General features: G+C 43.4%; 1 protein-coding gene across 7 annotated transcripts in view; it reads right to left on the bottom strand.

The window, feature by feature from the left end:
* Positions 1-554: 554 nt before the first annotated feature.
* LPGAT1 (lysophosphatidylglycerol acyltransferase 1) overlaps positions 555-23,673 on the bottom strand; it is a 115,890-nt gene continuing 92,771 nt past the window's right edge. For 4 of the 7 annotated variants that reach the window (XM_033091955.1, XM_033091959.1, XM_033091957.1 and 1 more), the window contains exons 7-8: positions 23,139-23,245; positions 555-1,587 (exon numbers count right to left, since the gene is read on the bottom strand). In XM_033091955.1, the coding sequence (XP_032947846.1) occupies positions 1,415-1,587; positions 23,139-23,245 (280 nt within the window). In that variant the 3' untranslated portion in view covers positions 555-1,414. Of the gene's footprint in view, positions 1,588-16,582; positions 20,764-23,138; positions 23,246-23,673 lie in introns of those variants that run through there. The other 3 variants (XM_033091956.1, XM_033091962.1, XM_033091961.1) reach the window with 1 other exon arrangement.

Below are 23,673 nucleotides of genomic sequence, written 5' to 3'. Positions count from 1 at the left end.
ATTCATTCAACTGCTGATGGGCATTTGTGTCCAAGTCTTTGTGTGGACAAATGCTTTCATTTCTTTTGGGTAAACACTTAGGCGTGGAATAGCTGGATTAATCATATGCTAGATGCATGTTTATTTAAGAAACTACCTCATTGTCTTCCAAAGTGGTTGTACCATTTTATGTTCCTGCTAGCAGTGCATGAAAATTCCAGTTGCTCTTTGTTCATGCCAGCTTTCGTATTGAAGGTCTTTAATTTTAAACATCCTAATAGGTGTGCAATAGCTTGTGGTTGTGATTTGCATTTCCCTAACTAATAATTTTGAGCATATTTCCATGTGCTTATCTGCCATTTGTATATTTCCTATGGTGGGGTGTCTATTTGAATCCTTGTCTATTTTTAAATTAGGTTGTTTGTTTCTTGCTTATTGAGTTTTGAGAGTTAAAAAAATATAATCTAAACACAAGCACTTTATTAGATATATGCACAGCAGTCTGTGACTTTTTATTATCTTAACAACATCTTACAAAGAGCACAAGATTTTGATTTTAAGAAGTCTAATATATCAATTTTTCATTTTATGGAGCATGCTTTGGTGTCATAGTTAACAAATCTTTGCTTAACAAAAGGTCATAAAGGTTTTTCTCCTATGAGTTCTTTCAGACGTTTAATGGATTTGGTTTTACACTTAGGTTTATCGTCTATTTTGAGTAAATTTTTTGTATATGCCAAAAGGTATGAATCCAAGTGTATTTTTTTGCATATGCATTTGTTGAAGAGGCTACTTTTTGCTCCACTGAATTGCCTTTGCATTTCTGTAGAAAATCAGTAACACATTGGATTCGTTTCCTAAAACTGTCTAACAAACTACCACAAACTTGGTGGCTTAAAACAACAGAAATTTATCCTCTCACAGTTCTGGAGGCCTGAGGTGTGTTGCTTCCTCCTGCCCTATAGTCTCTGAACCTCACTTTAGCTCATGGGCTCCGATTTGGAATTGGTTTAATGTAACATGATGAAGCTGGGGCACAGCTGAGACGAATACAGATGAGGAAGGGCAGGAACACAGCGCTGCACAGAGTTAGGGGACGTTGTATTCTATGTGACAGGCACTCCCTGGAGGCCAGCAACACGCCAGCCCTAAGGAATAGCTTGAAAGTCAACACTCCATGGGCTTTCTCATTTCTAGATCTCCAATGGCACCATTGCTCTGCTTGCCATGCTATTCTGCACATTCTTTGGTCAAAACTCTATTCAAGTCCTAGCCAAACGTGACCTCAGTGAAACCATCCTGGGGTCCTCGGGGAAATTAGCATCTTCTTTCTCTGTCCCCCATGGTCTTATAGAGCTGCCTTTGAACATGATTAGTGGTGTCCAGTCCTTTCCCCTTGACTAGAGTGTGCATTTCATGAAGACGTGGGCCATGTCTACTCATCTCGGTATCCCTGACACTTAACACAGGGTCTGGCCTGGCAGAAGCTTGGTGATTGTTTGAGGATAAGAGAACAAATGAACTGAGATCCAGTAAAGCTCCCAAGATCAGACATCCTCAGGCCTTCTGGGAAAGTCTTGAGCGTAGAAGACAAGAGTTCTTCAGGGCCTGAGAAGGAGGAAGGGACGTTAGGGTACATGTATCAGGGCAAAGCCAGGGATGTGGGGAGACAGTTCGACGTCCAGCCTGCTGTGCTGATGTCATCATGTTGCTGGACATTAAAAGGTGGTAGATGAATATTCAGTGGGTCTGCGAAACAGTACCCCACTGCGCACACCTGCAGACACTTAGGCAAACACAGGAATTATCACACGGGGCCACAACACATGGACATATGCACGTGTGCACTTGGATGGCTGGGCATGTAGAGATGCATGTGAGCAGACATGAACACGCCTGGTAACCCTTGAGAGCCCAATAAGCACAGCCAGTGTGATAACAGGTGTTAAAGGGCAGGGAAGATAGAGCCCTGAGCAAATCCAGGGGCTGTCTCTTGATAACCAAAGCCAAAGGAAGCTTGGAGAGGCTGAGCCCTGAACTCCTCCCCACCGCCCCTTCCTCTTTTCCAGAAAGGGGTCTGGGACTTAGGGCAATAGGCAAACAAGACCCTTGCAGCACGTGGAGTCTGGATGCTCCACAGCCTGAACCAGCAAGTATCCAACTCGCTCAGACTCTTCTTGGCACAGCTCCGCACTAGGTAGCAGGGAGGCCTCCAGAAGGGAGCGAGTGACTTCATGCTAATCCCCGTTCTGGGCATTGCCCCTTCAGTGGTCTGGCTAGTTTCAGCCTCCCGAACAGTCGCTACACCTGGCCTGTATCTGGTTCTAGTTGCTATCAGTTATAGTGACTCTGTGTGTGTGTGTGTGTGTGTGTGTGTGTGTGTGTGTGTGTGTCCACTGTCTGCCAGGAGCTCCCCAAGGGCAGACAAAATGCCTTCCGCAATGAGGTTGAGCCTCTCTTTAGGGGAGACCATGCCCCACCTAGACTTCTCCAGAAGGAACACGTATTGCTTTTGCCTCATCATCTTCACACAGGCTGGGGTCCCAAACAAGTAGTTTCTGAACTGGGTTTCTGTCAGTGGGCTGCTTCTCTTCCCTTCTACAGACCTTTTGGGAAATCCTGGCTGCACAGTGCCTTTAACACGGGGCCCTAGAGAGCCCCAAGACTTCCCGTGTCAATCACTGGCAGGCTCAGAGGCCTGGGAAGTGATCACCCACTCAATCCCAGCTACAGCACCCCAAGGGCCGAATTCTCTCAGGTTTCTTGGCATACCTGAGTCACTAGGGAGTTGTTGAGAACCTGAGGTTTCCTCAATAATTTATATCCACGCTCCTCCCCTGATAGGATCACATGGCCCCGGACAAAGTAGGGAACACTATCCTGGGGTAACCCAATCTCCCAGGGCAGGCAATAACAACAAGGGGAACAATGCACCTGGGAGTCTGGACCCAGCTGGAGGCCATGACCTGAGAGGGTTACTCAAGTTCAGCAATGGCCTTCCCCCTGCTGGAGGTGAAGCGTCATTGAGAAAAAGAATGCTATGGGAACTTACTTAGGAAAAAGACGGAGGCTCTGTTTTGCCCAACCTCTCTAGCCTGTGGGGTGACTCTGGCAGGGATGCCCCACTCCCCGCGCTGTCTCTGTCATTGTCCAAACTGGAGTGTCTACTGATCAGCCTTGTTCCTTGACCTTTACTATTTCTCCACTTACTCCATTCCCTCAACATATAGACATATTCAGGTCTTTGGAATCTTAAAATAACCGCCCCCCCCCCCTTTTGCCCCTCTAGTCACCAACCTACTTCTCCTTCCCCCTTGAATAAGCTCCTGGAAAGTGACTGTGGCATCACGCCCTTCCTCACCGCCCACTGCCCACTTGCCTCCTCCACCTGCGCCACTGAAGCCGAAGCCCCACTCCCACCCCGTGATTTATACACCCACAAACCCTCCTGGGCACCTGAATTCCACAGGCAAACTCTGAACTTATTCATTCATCAAGAGCTTTTTTAATACCTTCTCTGGGCCAGGCATTGAGTTATAAAGTGAAAACCATGAGGGTCAGGGAGCTGATGATTTGACCATCACAGATCTGACTGCTAAGGGATACGATTGAAATCAGCCCAGCACGTTATCCCACCCACCGGAAGTCCATCCCACTTTCCAGCCACACGGGCTCTTGGTGGGCTGCCCGCCCGGCTTTCCCACACAAGGCCTGCCCTGCGGGCCCCTCCGCTCAGAACGCTCCGCTCAGGTCTCACTAGGCTAGCTGCTTTCCTTGTCCTGCAGATCTTAGCTCAGGTGGCGCCTCCTAGAGAGGTCTCCCTTGACCAGCCCCACTCCCCGTCACATGCTAATCCAACTCCCGGTTTGATCTTCTTCATGGCCCCCATCATAAATAAAATTATAGTCCTATCTCGTTAATTGAGGTGGTTATGTTCTATAAAATTGTGAACAACGAATTAGCAAATATTGAGCCACAGGGGAAACACTATTAGGAACCTATGAGCCTCTGGGTACAGCATTTTCATCAACCCATCAATAGCCAACCTGACTTTGTGTGTGTTTCTGTTTAAAGACACCGTGTTTCACGTATTGTGTTGATTCGTTAATGTTGGACTCACAGCTGACGACACTCCTGCCCAAATGGAGTTTATCTAACGCTCGTCTTTTCTTTGTAAGGCACTTCACAGCCTTCTTGCACTTACTGGACAGGCAGAACTTCAGGGAAAAAAAAAGTGGCGCTAAATAGATCACAAAAAGGAGGCTTGTTTATGCTGTGAGAGCTAAAGCGAGAAGGTTCCACCTCATCTGGGAAGGCACACATTGGGTGACTCAAAATTTTCACAACTCTGCACTTGTCCCCAAATGACTCTGAATGTGCTGAAAGTATTGACCTGGGGATTTCAACTAAGTTCTAGGAAGTAGGTAAGTTTGCAAATATGAAACCTGCGAATAAGGAGATCTGCTGCATTTTACTTAGTTGTTTTCCACTTCTCTTGACTAGACTATAAGGTCCAGAAGACCTCGTCGTTTCATTGATTGCTGTATCCCCAGCACTTGGCACATGCTTAGCACAATGGTAAGTGCTCGGAAGAAAGGAAGGAAGGGAGGGAGAGAGGGAGAAAAGGAGGGAGGAAGAAAAGAAGGAAGGAAAGAAAGGAGGGAAAAAGGGAGGGAGGACAAAAGAATGAAGTCCAAGTTCCTCTCTGCCCGATGAGTGGTGATGCCTGTTCAGAGACCTCCCTACTCCACAGAGACCACCGACCCATAACCTTCCTTGTTTTTTCCCAGGCCTTCCTGAAGTTCTTTGTCTCCTTCCTCTGTTTGGAACTCACCTCCATGGGAAAGCTTCTCAGACAGAGCCTACCCTTGCTTCTGACACACCTGTCTCTGGCCCCATCCTAATGGCCTGTCTCTCCACTGGATCCACAGTGCCTACCCGCTCAGGGAGTCAGTTGGCTTCATGCTTTGAAAAGACTGCCATACTTGCTTTGCACTTTCTCATCTTTCCCTCCCTCCATGTAGCAGCTTCCTGGGGGTAGTGGAGAACATGCCACCTTCTTCATCTGTCCACCTCCCCATGGCTGCTCTGTCTGGTTCCAGACAGAGGTTTTACCCTGGGCTCAGCTCCTCAACCTAATGGCTGACCAATAGTTGACGGTCAGATTCTCTTTTATTCTACCCTGAGAGTCTCCTGGGAGCTGACCGCAGGGAGCTGGTTAGCTGTGTGGGGCATTGGCAACTCCTGTTTAGCTTTGGCTTTGGTCTCTCTCAGGTGGAATAGGAAGTGTACTTGGCTGAGATTCAGAAAGCCTGTCGTACAGTGTCAGACCTACCAGCAATTAGTGTGGGACCGTGGGAGTCATTTATCTTCCCTGGCCTCAGTTTCCTCATTTATTTTAAAAAAGAGGATAAGATAACTTATCCTTTTGTCTTTTGTGACAAATAAGTGTACACAACATTGCTTGCCAAAGACAGGTGCAATGTGATTTCGCTGACACGTGGAATCTAAAGAACAAAATAAACAAACAAGCAAAACAGAAAAAAAAAAGTGCTGGGCCAACCCCTTCAAAGGCACCTATTATCAGTGTTATTTTATCCTTCATTCTCTCGTCAGTGGAACACTAGATCACAAGTAGCTCAAACCATGAGCACATCCCTGTCTCGCATATCAAGGCGCCTGGAGGGAATTCAGAGATTCAGCAACTTGACCATGTCCAAGCTCCGGGATAGCTTTTGTACAATGCTCCTTCTCATTAGAAGGCTGCAGCTGCTGCCTGCCTCAGCCTCTCATGACAGTCAAAACAGGAAGGTGTGGGTAGTGCGGGAAGCTGGTAAGAAACAGAACCAGCAATTATCCAGCTCAGGTACTTAACGTCAGGTGGGAGGGAACGAGGCACTGGAGGAGTTATTGATGGAGAGAAGGAAAGAGGTTCCCTCCTCTCTCTCGTTTTTTTTTTTTTATTAAGGAGGAAGAAAATCTTTCCAGAAACCCCTCAGATTCTATCGGCCAGGACTGGGTCACTCTAATAAGCCAAGCACTGGCATAGAAGGAGATTCTAAATCATTCATGGTTCATCCATGGTTCCTGGGTAAGGAGGAGGGCCCCTCTGACACATGAGAAAAATGGGGTTCTGCCAGCACAGCAGGCGGGGGAGCCACCATCACCTGCCACACATCATAGTTGCCCAGCACCTCTCACCCCTCCGCAGCCTTTCTCGTGTCCCCTCCTGCAGCACCTACCCTGCCTTACTCGATCTCATTCCAGCTCTGCATTTAGACCCTGCCTTGCTCCTGCCATCACTCCCAAGACTTCTTGCTGTTTTTTTTTTTTTTCTCCCTCTTCTGGGACTCCAATTCTACTCTTCCCCTCCCATTTCTACTGACCCATAACACCTTCATACGATAACCATCATCGTGACGGTGGCAACTACTTGTACCCCTGCCTTGTAAAAGGATGAGTCTTTCTCTTTGTGCACTGCCTTTCTCAGAAGATCCTGAAAACATTTCGGGGGCTGGTCTGTGCCTCCAAGTCCACACCAGGCCCGATGGGTGATGTGTGCTGCGGGATCAAGCCAGAAAGCCTTCCTTCAGCAATAACCCTACTTTCAGCTACTGCTTGCGTATCAGGCTGGCCCTGTGTAGACCCATGTAATCTAGCTTCACTCTCATGAGAACCCAGGAGGCCGACCGGGAAGCCATGAATCACACGAGGCTCTAGGAAATCAAGGAGTTTGTCCAAGGTCACAGAGCTCCAAGCAGTTGGACCTGGAGCGACAATTCTTGGCTCTGGCCCCGATTGAGTACCCCTTCCACTGGACCAAAACCCGAGACAACTCACAACTGCTGTGTGTGAGCGTCCAATTTGGATTCCAGACAAGCAGGAGTTTGCCAAGCTAAGTTCCTAACAACAGAGTCCACTGTGTGTGCCAGGAAGACAGCGTAGGAACTAGGTTTCATGCGATGCCAGGCACAAGGGCAGCAAACAATGGTTATTATGCTCCATTTACATAAAACTCCACTGGTTTGAAAATTCCGCTCACAGATGTTTCATTTGATGTCACACCAGCCCTGTGAGCTGGAGGTGGCAGGGCTGATTACTGTCTGTAGATGTGGAAACTGAGGGAATGTGACCTAGCAGGTTATAAAGAAGCCGAGCTGAGACCTTATCTTAGATTCCTACTTCCCAGGCCTGGATTCCTCCCTCTTGCAGATTAATAAGTCATAAACTCATCTCTCTGCTCGCAGGTTCAGGGGTTCTGGGCTGGTCAACTTGTCAACCAGTTTCTCAGAACAATGAGGGAGGCAATTAGAGGCTAGAAAGTGGTTTCCAGGAAATGTGGCCAAGGGAAGAGGGCCTGGGGAGAGACTTGGCCAGAGGCTCAGAGCAGGCTTGCTGAGCCAGCACCCCTGCCTGAGCCCAGGCCAGCGTCAGGCCAGCAGACGATTGGAGGCCCCAGAGAGCCTGCGTGTAGGAGGGGATTGAGGGGCAGGGTGCTGGGGGTTTTCAGTGTTCTTCTGCCAGCAGCGAAGGTTCACTCTGAGTCCTTCTGTGGGCTTCATGGCTCCTTCTCTAGGAAGCCTCTGGGGATTCAGCCCTTCCCAAGACCCTTCAGCACAGCCAGCAGCTAATCTCTGTGTTGCCATCTGGGGTGTGTCAACATGCTGCTGCATGGGGGACAGAGCTTTGGGTCTTTTCCTCCTTCCCTTGACCCCTTCCCAGCCCACTCAGTAAACAGCTGACGGATGGACCTCCCCGCACTGTCCCACTCTTTTGTGCTCTGGTGTTCATTCCCTGGTGTGAGTGGGCAGGGGGTGGGGTAAGAAGGTAGCTCAAAAAATGGACAACTGCAGTCAGTAAGGAAAGGGAAAAGGGAAACAAAGAATCCAGAGGAGAACAGTACAAATGACATTTTGTCCTCAGATCTGCTTGTCAACCCCTGTCACCACATTCGCTCTTTAGCGAGGTTGGTCCTCAAGAAAAATCTGATGCCCTGTACAGGTTTCTTAGGTATCCCTCACTAACTTCCTTTGGCCCACTGTTTTCAGCTGTTGTTGCGGGGGACACCTTGGGTTCCCACCTGAAGCATACACCCCGAGTCTTTCTGCTTTTGGCCTTGAGGCTTCTCTAGTAACAGGGGAGCTTTTCCCATCCACTGCAGGAGCAGCCCAGAAGTTTGGGGGAATTCATAGCATCAGGGGCAGCCTCTACCCAGTGGGGGACAGAAGGTGGTGGGTGAGTGCACGGCCTCCTGCAGAGATGAGCTCCCGCTGCCTGCAGTGGAGGACGCAGTAATACCCCCTAATACTGGTTTTCTCTCAGCCCTTTTCCTTTCCTTTCCTTTCCATTTTCGTTTCCACGCTCTCATCTCTCTGAGTCATTCCAGGGGTCACCTCCCAAATAAACTACCTCTGCCCAAAGCCTTATCTCAAGCTTTGTTTTAGAGGGAACCCAAACTAAGACACCCCTCGCCTGGATGAGCACACGGTCATCCCTACCTGTCTGGGCAGCTGTAGCTCCTGGCCACCTCGCCCACCTCCTGGGTGGGTTTGGTGTGGTTATACTAAGGACAATAAAGGAGACGAGGTTACAGCCTGGTGGCCTGCGTACATTCTTGCAGCGTTCTTCTGCAACTATCCCCCTCTCTAAGCAATTGTATGGAACCCCCTGGAAAAAGAATAAGTCACAGTCACTAAGAGAACAAACTCTGAGGCCAGACTGCCTGGGTTTGAATCCTGGCTCTGCCATCACTAGTTGGTGATCATGGGCAAGCCTGTTAAACTGTCGTTTCATACATCTGTAAGATAGTGATAATAACGGTACCTCCTAGAGTTCTTGTTAAGATTAGATGGGTTGGTGTGTGAAGGGCAGAGAGCATTGCCTGGCACATGGGAAACGCTGTTGGTATAAGACCTCTTTGTGCAGTGTCCTGGCGGGGGGAAGGGGAGAGATAGAGCGGGGACACTGAGGATCCCCAGGGTCCTTCCATGCCTTATTTCCTCCTTGGTGCTCCTGGCGGCAGGGCTGACTTCATTAACATATGATCTGTACTTGTTTTAATGCTCTGCTATCACCATCTTGAAATTCTTAAAATTTTTTATTCAGGCAGGAGCTTTGCATTTACAACCTCTGTAGCTAATCCTGCCTGGTGCCTTGATGCTCAGAGAGAGGTCTCTGCAAGGAAAGAGAGCCAAATGAGCCCTGTCCTCTGGTCAGGCTGAGCGCATTCTTTCTTCCCTCCTCTGAGCACAGCAGAAAATGCAGGCACAGTGGCAACTTTTATCAAGGTCCCTGTGACTGACAATGGCTCAAGGGAGACAGGCCTTAGGGGTCAGCTGGCCCACTCCCCACCCAGAGGTGGGTTCTCCTACCCAGCACCCCTGGCACAGGTTTGCCCAGCCTCTTTGTGAATTCTTCTAATGACAAGAAAGGACCCGTTTCATTGTTTATTCTAATGGTAACCGCCCTCACTCTTGTGGACTCTTTTAAGGGTCTCCAGACTCTTTTAAGGGTCTCCAAACCCTTTTACAAGGATTATCTCACTGGATTCTCACCAACTCTCTGTGCAGCAGTCATTTTCTAAGGAGTAAAAATTGAGGAAACTGTAACTTCCGGATTAACAGCCCTTGCTGGCCCACTCAGCTTTTCCCCTCCCTCTTTCAGCAATTGAAATCTTACTTCATCTAGAAGTCTTTCAGCCTATCAAAAGAAAAGAAATCACTCCTAAATTCTTTATGTTAAATTATTTTTCCCCTGGGCTGTAAGTAAAGTGATGCATTTTTTCAGATGTGCTTCACTTTGAGTAACAGTCATGAAAATGGCATGAGCAAAGCCACCTTTTAATGAACTGACTCTTGTGTTGAATGTATTAGACTTCTGTTAGAGATGGTGGAATTACAGCAGGATCTCAGAACCTCCCTCCCCTATGGCCCAAAGAAATAACATAGAAATGTAAAAACAAAACAAAAACACAACCACCTCAGATAGCCAAAAAGTCAATCACACAAGGAAAGAGGATAGAACACACACATTTAAAAGTGCCAGTCAAGGAAAGAAATGGAAGCTTCTAGAACCACGTGGTTTTGTCCCCACTCCAGACCAGGGAAATATGTTCATTGAGCAAATCCTGAGCACTTCACCAATGCCCTCCAATTTGATGGGCGTCCACTGAAGGAATGGGTAGGGCAGGGAACTGCGAGTGGAGGCCGCTGAGACCTGGTACCTGAGCGGGCGGGCAGGCTTGTCCTTGGCATGCTGACTTCCTGGTGGGGTGCAGGGTTCAGAGGAAGAGCTGGAGCCCACGGGAGGAGCAGCCAGGTGCTCACCACGTGGACGTGCTGGCAAGCACACAACTGCACCACCGGGGCTGAGCTCCTTGAATGACACGCTTGTCGCTTCTCACTTGCTTGTTAGGCCTAATGCTCTCCTGCTTCTCTAGCTTACAGCAAACCCTCGGTGGCTGCAGCCTTTACTTTCACTTCCTTCTTGTCTGTTGTTTTCAGATTCTCTGTAGCTATATTCTGCGCCCACCACCACCACTCCTCCCCACCTCAAACCCCAACATTGAAAACCTTCCAAATGAGAACCCCATGGGGCACTCCCGCTTGGGCTGCTCTCTCCGTGTCAGAATCTACCCCTGTCCTTAGGCAGGTCGCTACCAGTGGGGTTGGTGAGGTGGCCCTCCTGTCACTCCTTTCCTTCCTCTTTCAATAAAGAGTAAGCCAGTCTCTCCTGACACACCAGGTTCCCCCACGACTCAGACACAACTCCAATTTATTTCAATTACTAGTCCCAATCATAAATAGAACGGATCCTGAAGGCTGCGTAGTCAATGATTCCGCTTCTCTGCCTCCAAGGAGAAACTGCTTCATAAAGTCCACATTCATTAACTAATAGTCCCTTGCCTTTTTCAGTCATCCTTTAGGAAAACAAAGCCGGGTTCTGTCCATTATAAGCCAGCCCAGGAGTGCTTTGAATATTGTCATGCCTGGGCAGGTATCGATGCACCTCCATGAGTCATTATTCATTGCTCCCCACCCGGTGATGACTTGTAACTATTTCCAAATCTCCTCTAAGAGACCTGCTCCATAACTGTAACTTTGCCCTTCATTCTCTCTCTCTCTCTCTCTCTCTCTCTCTTTCTTGCTCTCTCTCTCTCGCTCTCTCTCACTCTCAATTGCCACCTTCTGGTGTTTATACTCTGAAGTTCTGTGAATGGTGGGCAGACAGCCTGCTGGGTATCAGGTTGGAGAATCAACCGCTCTTAGGGCCAGATCAGACTTTGAAACATCACCTTCTTATCACCTCCCCACAACCACCCCCAGCAGAGCTGGGTCTCAAATCCATGCTTGCTGTTCCAGCTCCACCTACAGTTCTTCTGAACTCTACCATGGTATCTCAAGAACCATAAGTAATATTTGATTCTAATGTGTCCACTTCTCTCTGGTGCCTCCATTTCTAAGAATTGAGCGTGCTGCACTTGTAACTGGAAGATTAAATGTCAATTCTCAGTATATAAACTTCAGACTCTCCTGCAACTAAAAAGGAAAAAGTTTTTAAAAATGACTGTGGCCTCCTGAATCTTTAGGATGCCTTCCATGCAGGCTTTATATTTAAGATCATATGAATTATACATAGAGAACTATGGCCTGGTGGATAGTTTCCAACTACTAGAAATTGTATTTCCCTCCCTTTTGATAATTAGTTCAAGGTCTTCACTGCAAGTGACATCATGTCTCAGAAGCAAAAATAGGTTCCCTATTAAGACTATGTAATGTCTTCTGTCTAGCAGAACCTATTTCCTCTTTATGTCCTCGTCTCCTCACCTTCCTAATTGGCTCTCCGACCTCAACGCTTTATCTTGCTGCTGTCTGGAGCCTTAGATAATTAGATATAGTCTGACTAGGTGAGGTGAGGTTAGGAGCCTGGCTATACTGATTGCATTTCAGTTTACCTTAGAAACCCAAAGGACCTAGGGCTCCAGAAAATGGGATGGTGGCATTACAGCCTACGTGTATAAGACAATTCTTAAGGAACTGAATGGGTTATTTGGACCTTAGGCACGGCTAGGTGTGAGAATAATTTACATCCTCTGTTAAGCCCCATTGGGTTAGGATAAAATAGTCCCCCTTACTGAGCATTCAGTATGATGTGTTTCACACACACGATCTCTTTTAATACTGAAAACAGCTCTGCAAGTTTCCCATTTAACACATGATCAGAGTGAGAGTGAGAGGATCAGACACTTGTCATAGGGGTTGGAATTCCAGCTTATGGGCTGAGTCCTGGGTTCTGCTGCTCTTCTGCCAGCTCCTGCTTGGACAAGTCCTGGAGCCCAGCGGCCCCCATGATGGAGGGACATTGGACACTAGAGGCAGTCGTGGCCCTGAATTTATTACCTGCTGCCAGTTTCATACCTGGAATTTAGAAATGAAGGAAACTGTTAGGAGACTGAAATCACTATCCCCTTCATTCTGAAATGGAGGCATTCTCTTTATCTCCTACTACACCGGGCAAAAAAATGTCCCCCAAACAAACAAACAAACAATTTCATTTTTATATCCAAAAAAACAAAGAACATAAGAGTTCAGATTAGTGGCTAATTGTATCTCTGCAACAGCTGAGAGGAACACTTAAAAAAAATAATCTTTTAGTGTTTGGGAACTATTATGCTTAAAATCAAGGAAAAGGAAATTATAGAAGTTTTGGATCTATCACCTCTTTAACAAGTGTACTTAATCCTCTCAGTTTAACTCTTATTTACTAAAACAGAAACCCAAACAGAAGCAATCTGCTGTTTGGGGGAAAACATTTGAATGGAAATTAAGAGACCTGGTTCTAGTCCTTGCAGTTGTGTTAAGTAACCATTTAATGCTACCAGCAATGGACCAAAATTGCACCAGAATGAAATCTGCCATCTCAAAACAAGCTAACGTTCCTACTAGCTCTGAAATTCTAAGGGCCAATGAGTTATGCATTAATCAGTGCCAACAACAGTATAAAGATAAAGCCCAAACAAAATCTCCATTCTTTTAGGTAGGTATTCCTTTGATTAATGTGATTTATATGAATCTAATCCTCTTACAAGTATTTGGAAGCTCAAAAAATCTCCAACTACTGAAATTATGGGCTAACGGGACAAATTGCAAGAACTCTTGTAGGCCTGTCCAGTGTTCTTTAACTATTCAAATAGCTGAGCAATTTTTTACTGTGATAGCTGGTCTTCACAGACGGGTCCCAAAGATGGGTCCCTGCTTCCCAGTATTCACGCCCTTTTGTAGACCCTCCCACAACGAACCTGGACTGGCCTTATGACTCACTTTAACCAAGTGACACTGTGTCAGTGTCACTCCTGGGTCTGAGCTAAAAGAAGTCTTGGTTGCTTCTACTTTTGTGCTTTTGGCGAGCCCTGAGCTGTCGCTGCTCTCGCTGTCCCGCACTAAATATACCAGAGTTTGATGCATCCAATGCGGGCCCAGAGAAGTCTTGTTGTCAACGCCATCCTTTGTCCTTACTGAAATGTGTACATATCAGGGGAAGATAAAAGGCCTATTGGGGGCTCTAGAAGCCTTGATTAAAAGAGGCTCCTTGTCGCCAGCATTTTGAATGGTTTCTTTGTTTGGCACCTGGAGACGCCCAGTGGAAACTTCTACAGGTGAGCACTCAGGGATGGCAGTCTTAGGACAGAGTTCCCATGGAAGCTGATTTTCTTAGGACTCCCGGGCTCCGCTGTGTTGGTGCTGCGTGTCTGTAGGCAGCAGCCTTTGGCATTCCCTGTCTTCCAACACGCCTGGGATGCTCTTCCCAGCACTCCAGGTTCCTGATTTCTCCACTGCCAGCTACCTCTTTTTTTGCCCCTCAACTTTCCATCAGCTGATACAGTATTAGGTAACTGGTAAAAATCTGAAGATAAGGCAGTTTTCAGGAAGTTCTTTCCATCAAAAAGGAAACAAAGGAATGAAGGTGAAGCAATTGACTTTTTAGGGGAGGTATCCAAGCCCCTCCTTTGGGGGAGGCACTTCTCAGTGACACCAGTAAGACCCAGTATTATATTATTATTTATATTATGTTGTATTGTATTATACTATATTATACCCGGTCTTATAGTAAAATAAGACCAGGTTTTATAGTAATTTTTGCTCCAAAAGATGCATTAGAGCTGATGGCCCAGCTAGGTCTTATTTTCGGGGACACATGGTACTAATGTCACAAAGATGGCTCGTTCTCTTGCCTGAGGTAAGTAAACAGCGGGAACTTTACCACCATCTCTAGAGTGGGTCACACACCTAAAAGGCAGATAGTATTCCAAGATGAGGCAACAGAAACTCTGCAGGGGAAAACTGAGAAAGAGGCTGTGATAGACTCATGCATTCGAGCAAAAAAGCATTACTCCAATTTCTTCCTTTGTAAAATGGATTTAATCATACCCAATTCAGAGTATTTTGATTATGAAAGAAGCCTGTCTCCTTTCAGCGGTTAGCCAACCCTCCTCCCAATGTTCCATTTGAATCTGGATTATTAATACTTAATGTTTCTCAAGCCTTTAAGAGGTAAGAAAAAGGTTATCCAAGTCCTGAGAGGTAAAAATTTATTGATTTATATCATATCAGCATGTTATGCTATGGTCACACCTGCTCATACAGCTGACTTTTTCTTATAGCCAAAAGAGGAATTTTTTTTCCCTTTAAAAATACATTTTTTTTTTCCAGCAGGAGGAAACATTTTTAAAACAAACATTTTCATATTAAGTGGAAATTATAAACAATGGCTTTTTTTTTTTTTTTCTCCCCAACTCATAAGGAATAGGGCTGGTCAACAATAGATCTCTGAGTACTTCAAATTTGCTTTCAGGCCCTGCCCCCAGTTTGTTCTTCGTCTTCTACAGAAACCACTTCCAGGGGGAAAAAATGTATAACCTCACCAAAAACAGCAGCCTAAACCCACATAGAAAACAGAAGAGGTAGACTGAACTGTAACTATTTAACTTATTTGGTAGATTGTGTAAGATATTTTAATGCATTTAAAAATCTTCAATGGGATCAAACATTCTACAAATATCGAAACAATAAATGTCTTAAATGCTCAAAACAAAATCTTAGAGACGCCTGTGTCCATTTACTTTGAGAAATGAAAGCATAGAGCCAACTTTAGAAATATGCAAGCTTTCCACGCACTCCAGGAAAACTTGGCTTTCGTCAAATTCTTCAAATCAAAAGCATGCTCTGTGGACTGATGTTAATGCCTTCTCACCCTTTAAAGCCTCTGCCAGGGTCAGTGATAGGAATTTCCTGTGAGCAGGGAGTGATTCATTGTGAAAAGTTTATTCAACACCAACAATTAAAAATCCCAAAATACAGAACAGGGCAGTGGTGTGCTGGAGACAGCTCCTACCAGCTCAAGAGAGCTGACTGTTTAAGTTTTCGAATTTTGCCAGTTGTTCATTGACTGTTATTAAAAATCAATTATGTAAGTTTACAATTGGTGCTGAAGCTAAAAGTGGTTCACTTTAATGAGTGTAATTTGTCCAAGGCTAACAAATAATTTAACAGTAGATCACATATCAGATTGAATGACAATAAATTTGAGAAATTTCTGGATTAGGATGTAATTCCAGTTTTCAAATCATGGTTGAATTGCAGTCATAGGTTGGCTACAAGAGTTCAGCAAAAATCAGTTAAAGCAGCCTGGGAGAATCAATTCGCTATATAGAATTTATAATAAAGTATGTTTTATTATCCCTTGCTGTTATACATCCTTGCTATCAGCAAAATTTATAACAAACTTATGTATGCCTGTATACATAACCTTTTTTTCCAGCAGAGCGGAAACATTTACCAGTGTACCACTAGATGAGAAGAATAAGGAAGGGGGAGAGGGAAATAGTTTAAAACCAAAGGAGGAAGAACAATGTTTTTTTCATTTGATTTTTCAGTTTGCCCTCAGCATCCAACTGCCATGGTGAGTTCTAAGTACACGTCTACAGATGTCAATGCCAAAATAGCTCCAGTAAAACACAAAAACCCCATCCCCACTACTAAGAATTAAAAGCACTTTACTTGAAAAAAATCAACTTTATTTTTTTCTAGGTTAAAAAAAATAGAACCAGCTATTAATTTTTTGTTGAGAAAATGCTTCTTTTGGTGTTCACATCTCAATTTCTGAAAAGGTGATCTGGTTACTAAAATAATCCCAGTGCATTCATAAACCAGATCCACGTGTGACCAGCCCTTTACAAAAATTACAGTTGCCACAGCCTTTACATTCATTCTTATCATACATTACAACATGCAGATACACAAAGAAAGAAAGACAGGTCACCATGCCCAAGTAAACATTATGGCATCAGGAAAACAAAATCCATCTCTATAAAATAAATACAATTTTGTGATAACTGTAAAGAAAAATGAAAGCACTTAAAATAATGGCAGTTCAATGTATAACTGTTTCATTACCCAATCGTAACAGAAGTTACTGTAAAATGCATAGACTCCTTACATGTAAAGATGTGTGCATCACAGCCATGTGTTCAACAGTTTTACACAATAAAAATAAAGCCATTCAAAATATGTGTGCATACTTTGCAACGAGAATACGTAGTTTTTTTTTGTTGTTTAAACTGTTTTAAAAAATACTAAGTGTATAAATCCTCAAATGGAAATTTGCAGAAAAACCCATATTTTATCTTCCGTATGGCCACAGTCACCCTCCCCTAAACAGTTCAGCACCCTCAGCTCAGTCCCAGGGTCCAGTTCCTAATTGTTGGGGCTCAATGCAAAATGATCACAATAAAGCACCAACCAGGGACCGCTCCAGAGAACACCTAGCCCCTCTGTGATCTAGCAATGTCCAAGTTAGGTGGTTTTGGTCCCAAACATATTAGTCTTTATCCCTTCATAAAATGAGTCAGTATACCTGCTGCCCAGTGCTCCTTTGACTTTACCTTTCATGTTACCAGAAGCAAGGTTCACAGCACTACATGGCAAAATATAAGACTAACCATTTTTATCCATCCTTGGTGGACCAGAGCTGGTACGCTCGTAATGGTAACTCTGGAGTGAAGTCCTACATAATGAAGAAAATAACTAACTCTTTCTATGCAGCAGCACAAATAAAATTTTCTTAAATATAAAAAGAATCCAAGAAGACTATCCATGATTAAAGACTATGTTCTATGATTATAACCAGGTCCCACTAGTTCAGAAGAGTCTTTAGGGAAGTGATTGTCAAAAAACATATACTAAGACAAATCCACAAGTAACAAGAGCACAGAATGAAGAGGCATTCTTAACATGGATCCAAACGATATGAACACGAGGATGATGTTCTGAGGTTTACATTTGGTGATTTAACACTTCATTTGCATAAGAACATTTCAGAACAATCGCAACACCCACCAACTCTTGATTATTTAGGGATTACTTTTGTAGCCTATTAATTATTTAGGCTTTTGTGATTCCTTTTCCTGAAGCTCTTTCCAAATCTTTTCACTACTCACTAACACAGTCATAAATATATAAGCAAGAGAAACTAAGAAACAACTCAATCATTTAAAAAATTATCCCTAGGAAAGAAAAGTTTGATGAGAACAATTCAAACTCCCAAATACAATTAGGTTTTTGGATTACTATGACATATTAGTGGAACAATTATCCAGTAATCTCTAGTTACTTTACTGTGGAAAATTAAGGGTTGGTTGTCATATTAAGATATGACAGATAACAGATCTAAATTCACAGCTAACCTTTTTTTTAAAAAAAATCTACTCTTTAGATTCTCAACTAGTTTTTTTGCCCACCCAAAACATCACTTCCATTCTGTAGTTTGTCTTTAACTTCCACTGGCGTTTGGGTTTCTCCACAATATCTGCATATTTTAACCCCAATAATGGTTTCTGAACTGCTGAGGTGGTCACTTCTGGAATCACTGCACCTGCCTGAGGCCAAGCAGTGGCTCCATCACTGTGACTGGCTGAGACCAGGACCCAGCAGGGAGTTCGCAACCCTGTCTGCTATGGGAATCCAGGCATATCAGCTGAGACCAAGAAGTGCTGAGATTCTGCAAGCTACTGGTATAAAACTGGCACAGTGTTATTTTCTTTCCCCTAGATAAAATGTATATTTGCTAAAACTTTTTTCGTCTCACTTTGCAAAGACAGTACAAATTAGGATTTTTTATTCAGTTCTGTATAGTGGTATATTGCTGCTTCCCTGATTGCCATTCAAGAACACTGATTCTCTCTTCACGTTTCCTAGCGCAAGCAGAACTCCAGTTACCACTAGGAAAGCATGAGCGATGCTCTCAAACAAGCAGAAGAGAGAAAACATATTGATAAAGAATCAAAGAGGGAGAGGGCAGATCAAACACACATCTACTGACAGCTCACAGACCTACTTTCAAAAATTAACTCACATATCTATTGGCATTTGTCAATAGCCTGTTGAACTGACTGCGCTTGAAAAGTAAAGCATCTTATAGAATAGTTTGCTTAATGTGTACAGTACATGAAACAATATCATGTTCCTTTGGGGCACAGTGATGACAAGAGTGGCCTTAAACCATATCCGTGTAGGCATGTATGCGTGTGGTATGTGTGTGTGTGTGACAGAGAGACAGACAGAACTGGCCACTCTACCTGTGCTTGCTTTAGCAATGAGGAAACAGTCTAATAGCTAGAACTGCGCATGTCATATTTGACAGTGAGCAACTTAGTCCCCCCATGGCTGACTAATTTCTCAAGTGAACAACTTCAATTCACCTTGTAATCTAGTACAATTTGCTGGGCCTCCAATAGAGGCTATCTTTAAGCTTCTACTTGGCTTCCTATTGTCACCCGTACCTCTAAATTGAGATTGGTTTCACCTATCCACTGTCACTGTAAAACATACAATGAAATGCTTAGATTAAAAAAAAAAAAGGCATCTTATAACAACCATGACCAAACCAAACACATTAACACTGTCCTGTGCGTTTTACCAGTAGTAGTATAATCAGTGAGGTATTTCAGTTAACACATCATTCTCTTTCTTACATGCACGGAGTTAACATAAAGATGAAGCTGCTGTGTCGTTTATTTGGTGTTGCTTTACCTTCCCACGTAACTGGGAGAAAATTCACATCTTCTCAGTATTTTTGGTTTATTGAAAACAGAAAACATCAGCCTTACTTTTATTTTCCGGCCTACTTCTCAAAATTGTCATTTGTATGATTAGCGACAACAGGGGATGTCTACAGTGCTCATGTCACAGAAAACTGACTTCCTAGGATCGCAAGAGTCTTCCAGTCCCAAACCACAGCCCACGCCCTTTCTCAGCACTGGTGCGCCCGTAATGGGCTGATGTGGTGCTGGCACTTTTTGAGAAGAGTTTGGTTCTACTGTGAGGTAAATCGCATGAACAGTGACAAATATATAAAAAAAAAAACCAAAAAAAAACCAACAATGTGTTTTCTAGAAACAGACACTTGACTTTGTCCTCTTCAAAAGCAACTGGAAGAGACTGGGAAGCCTGTGTGATGGTCTCACTCCTGGTCACACCGCTCTGACATGGGCAGCTCCTTGATGTGACAGGTTCTGGGGGTGCCATGTGAGAACTTGTCACCGTTTTAAGCCAGTGTCTGGCTGTAGCTCTTCTTTTTCTAATAAACTAGCCTATTTCACCTTAATCATTTAAATGTTTCTCATTAATTTATTTCAACCATCCCCAAATGCATTGGTGCTAAAATGCCAAAAAAAATAAAAAATAAAATAAAAAAGCCTCTGAGCCAGACAGAAGCCTCACCTCACTGTGGTCCCAGTTCGGGGAGGCGCTGCAGAGCATCTGCAAAACAGATAAAAACGCAGACAAGACGGCTTCTTACTGATTATGCTCACATTTGTTCTCAGGCTATGCTACTAATCCTTTGCTATATATGCATCTGATCAAAGTGCATTTTGTAAAAGACAATTATCAATCTACAATATGCCTTCTATACAAAAGAAGGCAAGTGACACCCTCATACAAGGGAAAGCACGAGTGCCTGTAAACACTGTGTTAGACTGAGACCGAGCTAGCCTTTTTAAAGAGCACATTCTAGTACCGGGATATGTCCACTGGACACTGCTTTCCCCCCCAGAGCACGCGTGACACTGAGTTGTTGAGGACTGACGAGCCACTGCAAATGACAGGGAGACAGTTCTTCAGAAGATGCTGAGCAGCCCCGCTCCAGGTTACCAGTAACGCAGCAAGAGCTGGCGGAAAGGAGGGCGCTCTACAGCACCGCCCTAACAGAGACTACTAGCTAAGAGGACGAATACAGCTTCCTTAGCTTGAACTAGGGTATCAAGTATGTCTGGTGGCAACTGAATTTCTCTCAGTCTTCTAGGATGATTTGATGATTTCCCCTCCTCCAAATGTGATGTTGGCTTAAATGTGTGCTAGAATGTATCTTTTTAAAACATGAAAAGTCCTTAATTAAAACACATTACTGATCTTCATTTTAGCAGAGTTTTAAAATATCCCAAAGGGGGATAAACATTAATCCATCCATGGAATTTCCTTTTTTTTTTCTTTTTATATTCTGATTTGCACATGTAAAATAATGCACACTCATGAAAGTCTGAACTCCTATGGTGACCTTGATGAGTCCAAGTCAATTCCTAAAACAGGCAATGGTAAAAATACTGAATGATGTTGTACCACATGTAGCCTGACAGAAATGCAAAACACTGTATGAGAAAGATCCACATATTGCTGAGGGTCATCTCCCTGGAGACAGCTTCCTTGTGGCCCTTGGGAGGTGGAAAAGCCCCTAAAAGACAAGACAGAAAGATTACTTTGTCTTATTGTGGGGATAAGTCTCCTAGAGCAAAAGTTGAGTATTACTTTGACTAGAGTTTTTGTTTTTTGGAGCATCTTCTATGACTTCCCATTGCTCTTGAATAGAGATCTTTGAAAAACAATTTTCAAAGTGCTGAGCCCTTCCCTGTCTCTGAGCCTTTATCTCTGTTCTGCCTGTGGTGCTCCTTCTGCATGCACGCCAGTGACTGGCTGGGGCCTCTGCACTCTTCCAGCATCAGAAACAATAGCACCTGCCTCCCCGTCAGTCACTCTCATCTCCATGTTCACTTCCTTCTCAGCACTTTCTACAACCTGTAATGATCCCGGATCTATCTTGTTTTTTTTCCTACAGATTGTCTCCCGCTGGAATATAAACTGCATGAGAGCAGGAACTCTGGATGGTTTGTTTCCCACTGTATCCTTAGAGATTTCCACAGTGGCCAGGACACAAGATGTGCAAAATCGGTATTAAATACTTTGCAAAAGACCATAACTTATACTAATTCCTCTTACAAGTTAATTGTCTTTGCCACAAAAAAGTGGTTGTAAATCACTGATGTTTTCAAAAGGCAATATGATTTATGAAATATATCTTAATAATAAAAAGGAATAATAAATTTCCTTAATAATAAAAAAGAATACATTCCCTTAATAACAAAAAGGAAACACAAAGTAAACAGATTTCTAAAGCTGGCCCACTTCAGGGCAATATTACCTAAGGTCATCTTGATAACACTCTGCAGCATTTCAAATAGTCTTTGTCCTTGCTGGTAATCCCCTACCCTAAGCTGATTCATGAGGGAGATTTGCTTCTCACAAGCAATTTACAGAGAACACTTTTAAAGTTTCAAGGTCTGTTATGCAAATACTTTTCTTTTTAAAAAGAAGCTTCCATTATTGCTGCTACAGTCGAGGGCAAATATCATAAAGCAAGAGACTGAGACTGAAAGAGAAATCTTGTTACCCTGTTTCCCCGAAAATAAGACCTAGCCAGACAATCAGCTCTAATGCGTTTTTTGCGATCTTATTTTACTATAAGACCGGGTCTTATAATAAATATAATATGATAAATATAATATAATACAATACAATACAATACAATACAGTACCGGGTCTTATATTAATTTTTGCTCCAAAAGACGCCTTAGAGTTGATTGTCTGGCTAGGTCTTATTTTTGGGGAAACAGGGTAGTTTCTTAATCGCCCCATGCCTTCTTACATATACATCCTGTCTTATCTTTCAGGAAAATTCAAGAGTAAGACCAAGGATTGCACACGTGGAGAGGCACATCTTATTCAATGAGTCTTACGAGGAATTCTAAAGACACACGCAGTGTCCAGCTCCTGTCATGTAATAATATGCACTACTCCACAGCCCCAGAACTAGCAAGTTAAGATCAGGAAGGAATCCTGTTGAAGGCAAAGCGAACCAATCCTGAGCACAAAAACAAAAAGCACTACAGGGAATTCACAGCATCAGCCTTTGCTCAACATCAGGCCTTTGACAGTCTGGTTTAACATGAAATTTAATTATGTCCCAAAAAACATCCTCAGTGGGAAGAATGAACAGCACCTTCTGTTAATCTAAAATTACCTGATTATCCTCAGACCTGGGAGAACTTGCTCTTCACCTTTTTTCCCTATGGTCGTAGCATAACCTCTAGAAAATAGGTCTACAGATCACTATTTGTGAAAGCACTTTGGTAGTGCTTGGGGTTCTACAAATGTTAATTTCCTTTTTTTCTTAACCTCCTTTCTTCCTTCTCCCCGTGCTATGTCTTTTTTTTTTTTTTACTGCACTTTAGTTTTCATAGTACATAGAAAATATTAAGTATGGAAAAGGGACCTTAGGGGAAATATACTTTTTTTCTACCAAGGAGAAAAGTATAAGGTTGTACCTGTGAAGACTAAAAAGTGAACTTTATCCCTATATGTAAAGAATAAGCATATAAAAAGGCAGTTATAAGTGATCTCAAATGACTCCTAGACGACGGTATTATTTAAACAACCAAGTATAATGCCAAAACATGAAGGTTACTTGCTATTTCATAAAACAGCCCATATAATTGTATATGTATGATTGCAATCTTTGGCAGACTGTGTATTCTCTTGAATTAGATCCATTGTCCAACGTTTTACTCATCATTCAATCTTTGCACACTGGCTGAATAAATTTAATATAAATTTGTCTTTATGAAAATTCTAAGCTGAAATTTTAAAATATAGAAATACTTTGATTCCTTTAGGGTATCTGAAGAATCAAAAAAAAAAATGGTTATCTCCCCCAAAGTATATCTTTGGAACTATCAGTAATTTCAGGAAGGAATGTGATAAAATATTGTGTACCTGTTTCATAAAAATGCGCTAAGAGGTCCTCTTTTTCAATAAAACGTTGATAGAGCCAATCAGAAAGGTCATCCGTCTCCAGGGGAACATCTTTGATTGGAAAGATCCTATTAAGAGTTAGGAAAAAAAGGGCAAAACACTACTTTAATTCAGAAGTCAAAATCATTCAGAACCACAATTTAGCTGTGGTGACCGAAAAGCTGAAGAAAGTTATGGAATCCCCTTTTGCTTTCACATGGGTTGGTTTCTTCAGCTTAAGTTGCCTTGGGTTTTTGTTTTTTTAATTGTTGTTGATTACATAACTGAATTCATTCATTCATTCACTCATTTAAACATTTACTAGCCTGTTCATGTTAGGTCCAGTGCTAGATGCTGGAAACATACTATGAGATTATCCTATCTGTATGAATAATTATTGAGAAATAACTGTCTTCCCATGTTTGTGGGTTAAGTAGGAATGGTATTTAGAACAGATGAAGTTTTAGAAGGCAGCTACTTTAGGACACTAAATTACAATAGTCAAATGCTAGGCCAA

This window comes from Rhinolophus ferrumequinum, chromosome 22, assembly GCF_004115265.2.
Source record: "Rhinolophus ferrumequinum isolate MPI-CBG mRhiFer1 chromosome 22, mRhiFer1_v1.p, whole genome shotgun sequence".
NCBI lineage: Eukaryota > Metazoa > Chordata > Mammalia > Chiroptera > Rhinolophidae > Rhinolophus > Rhinolophus ferrumequinum.
Note: the sequence above shows the minus strand (reverse complement) of the source record. Positions and strands in the feature narration are given on the sequence as shown.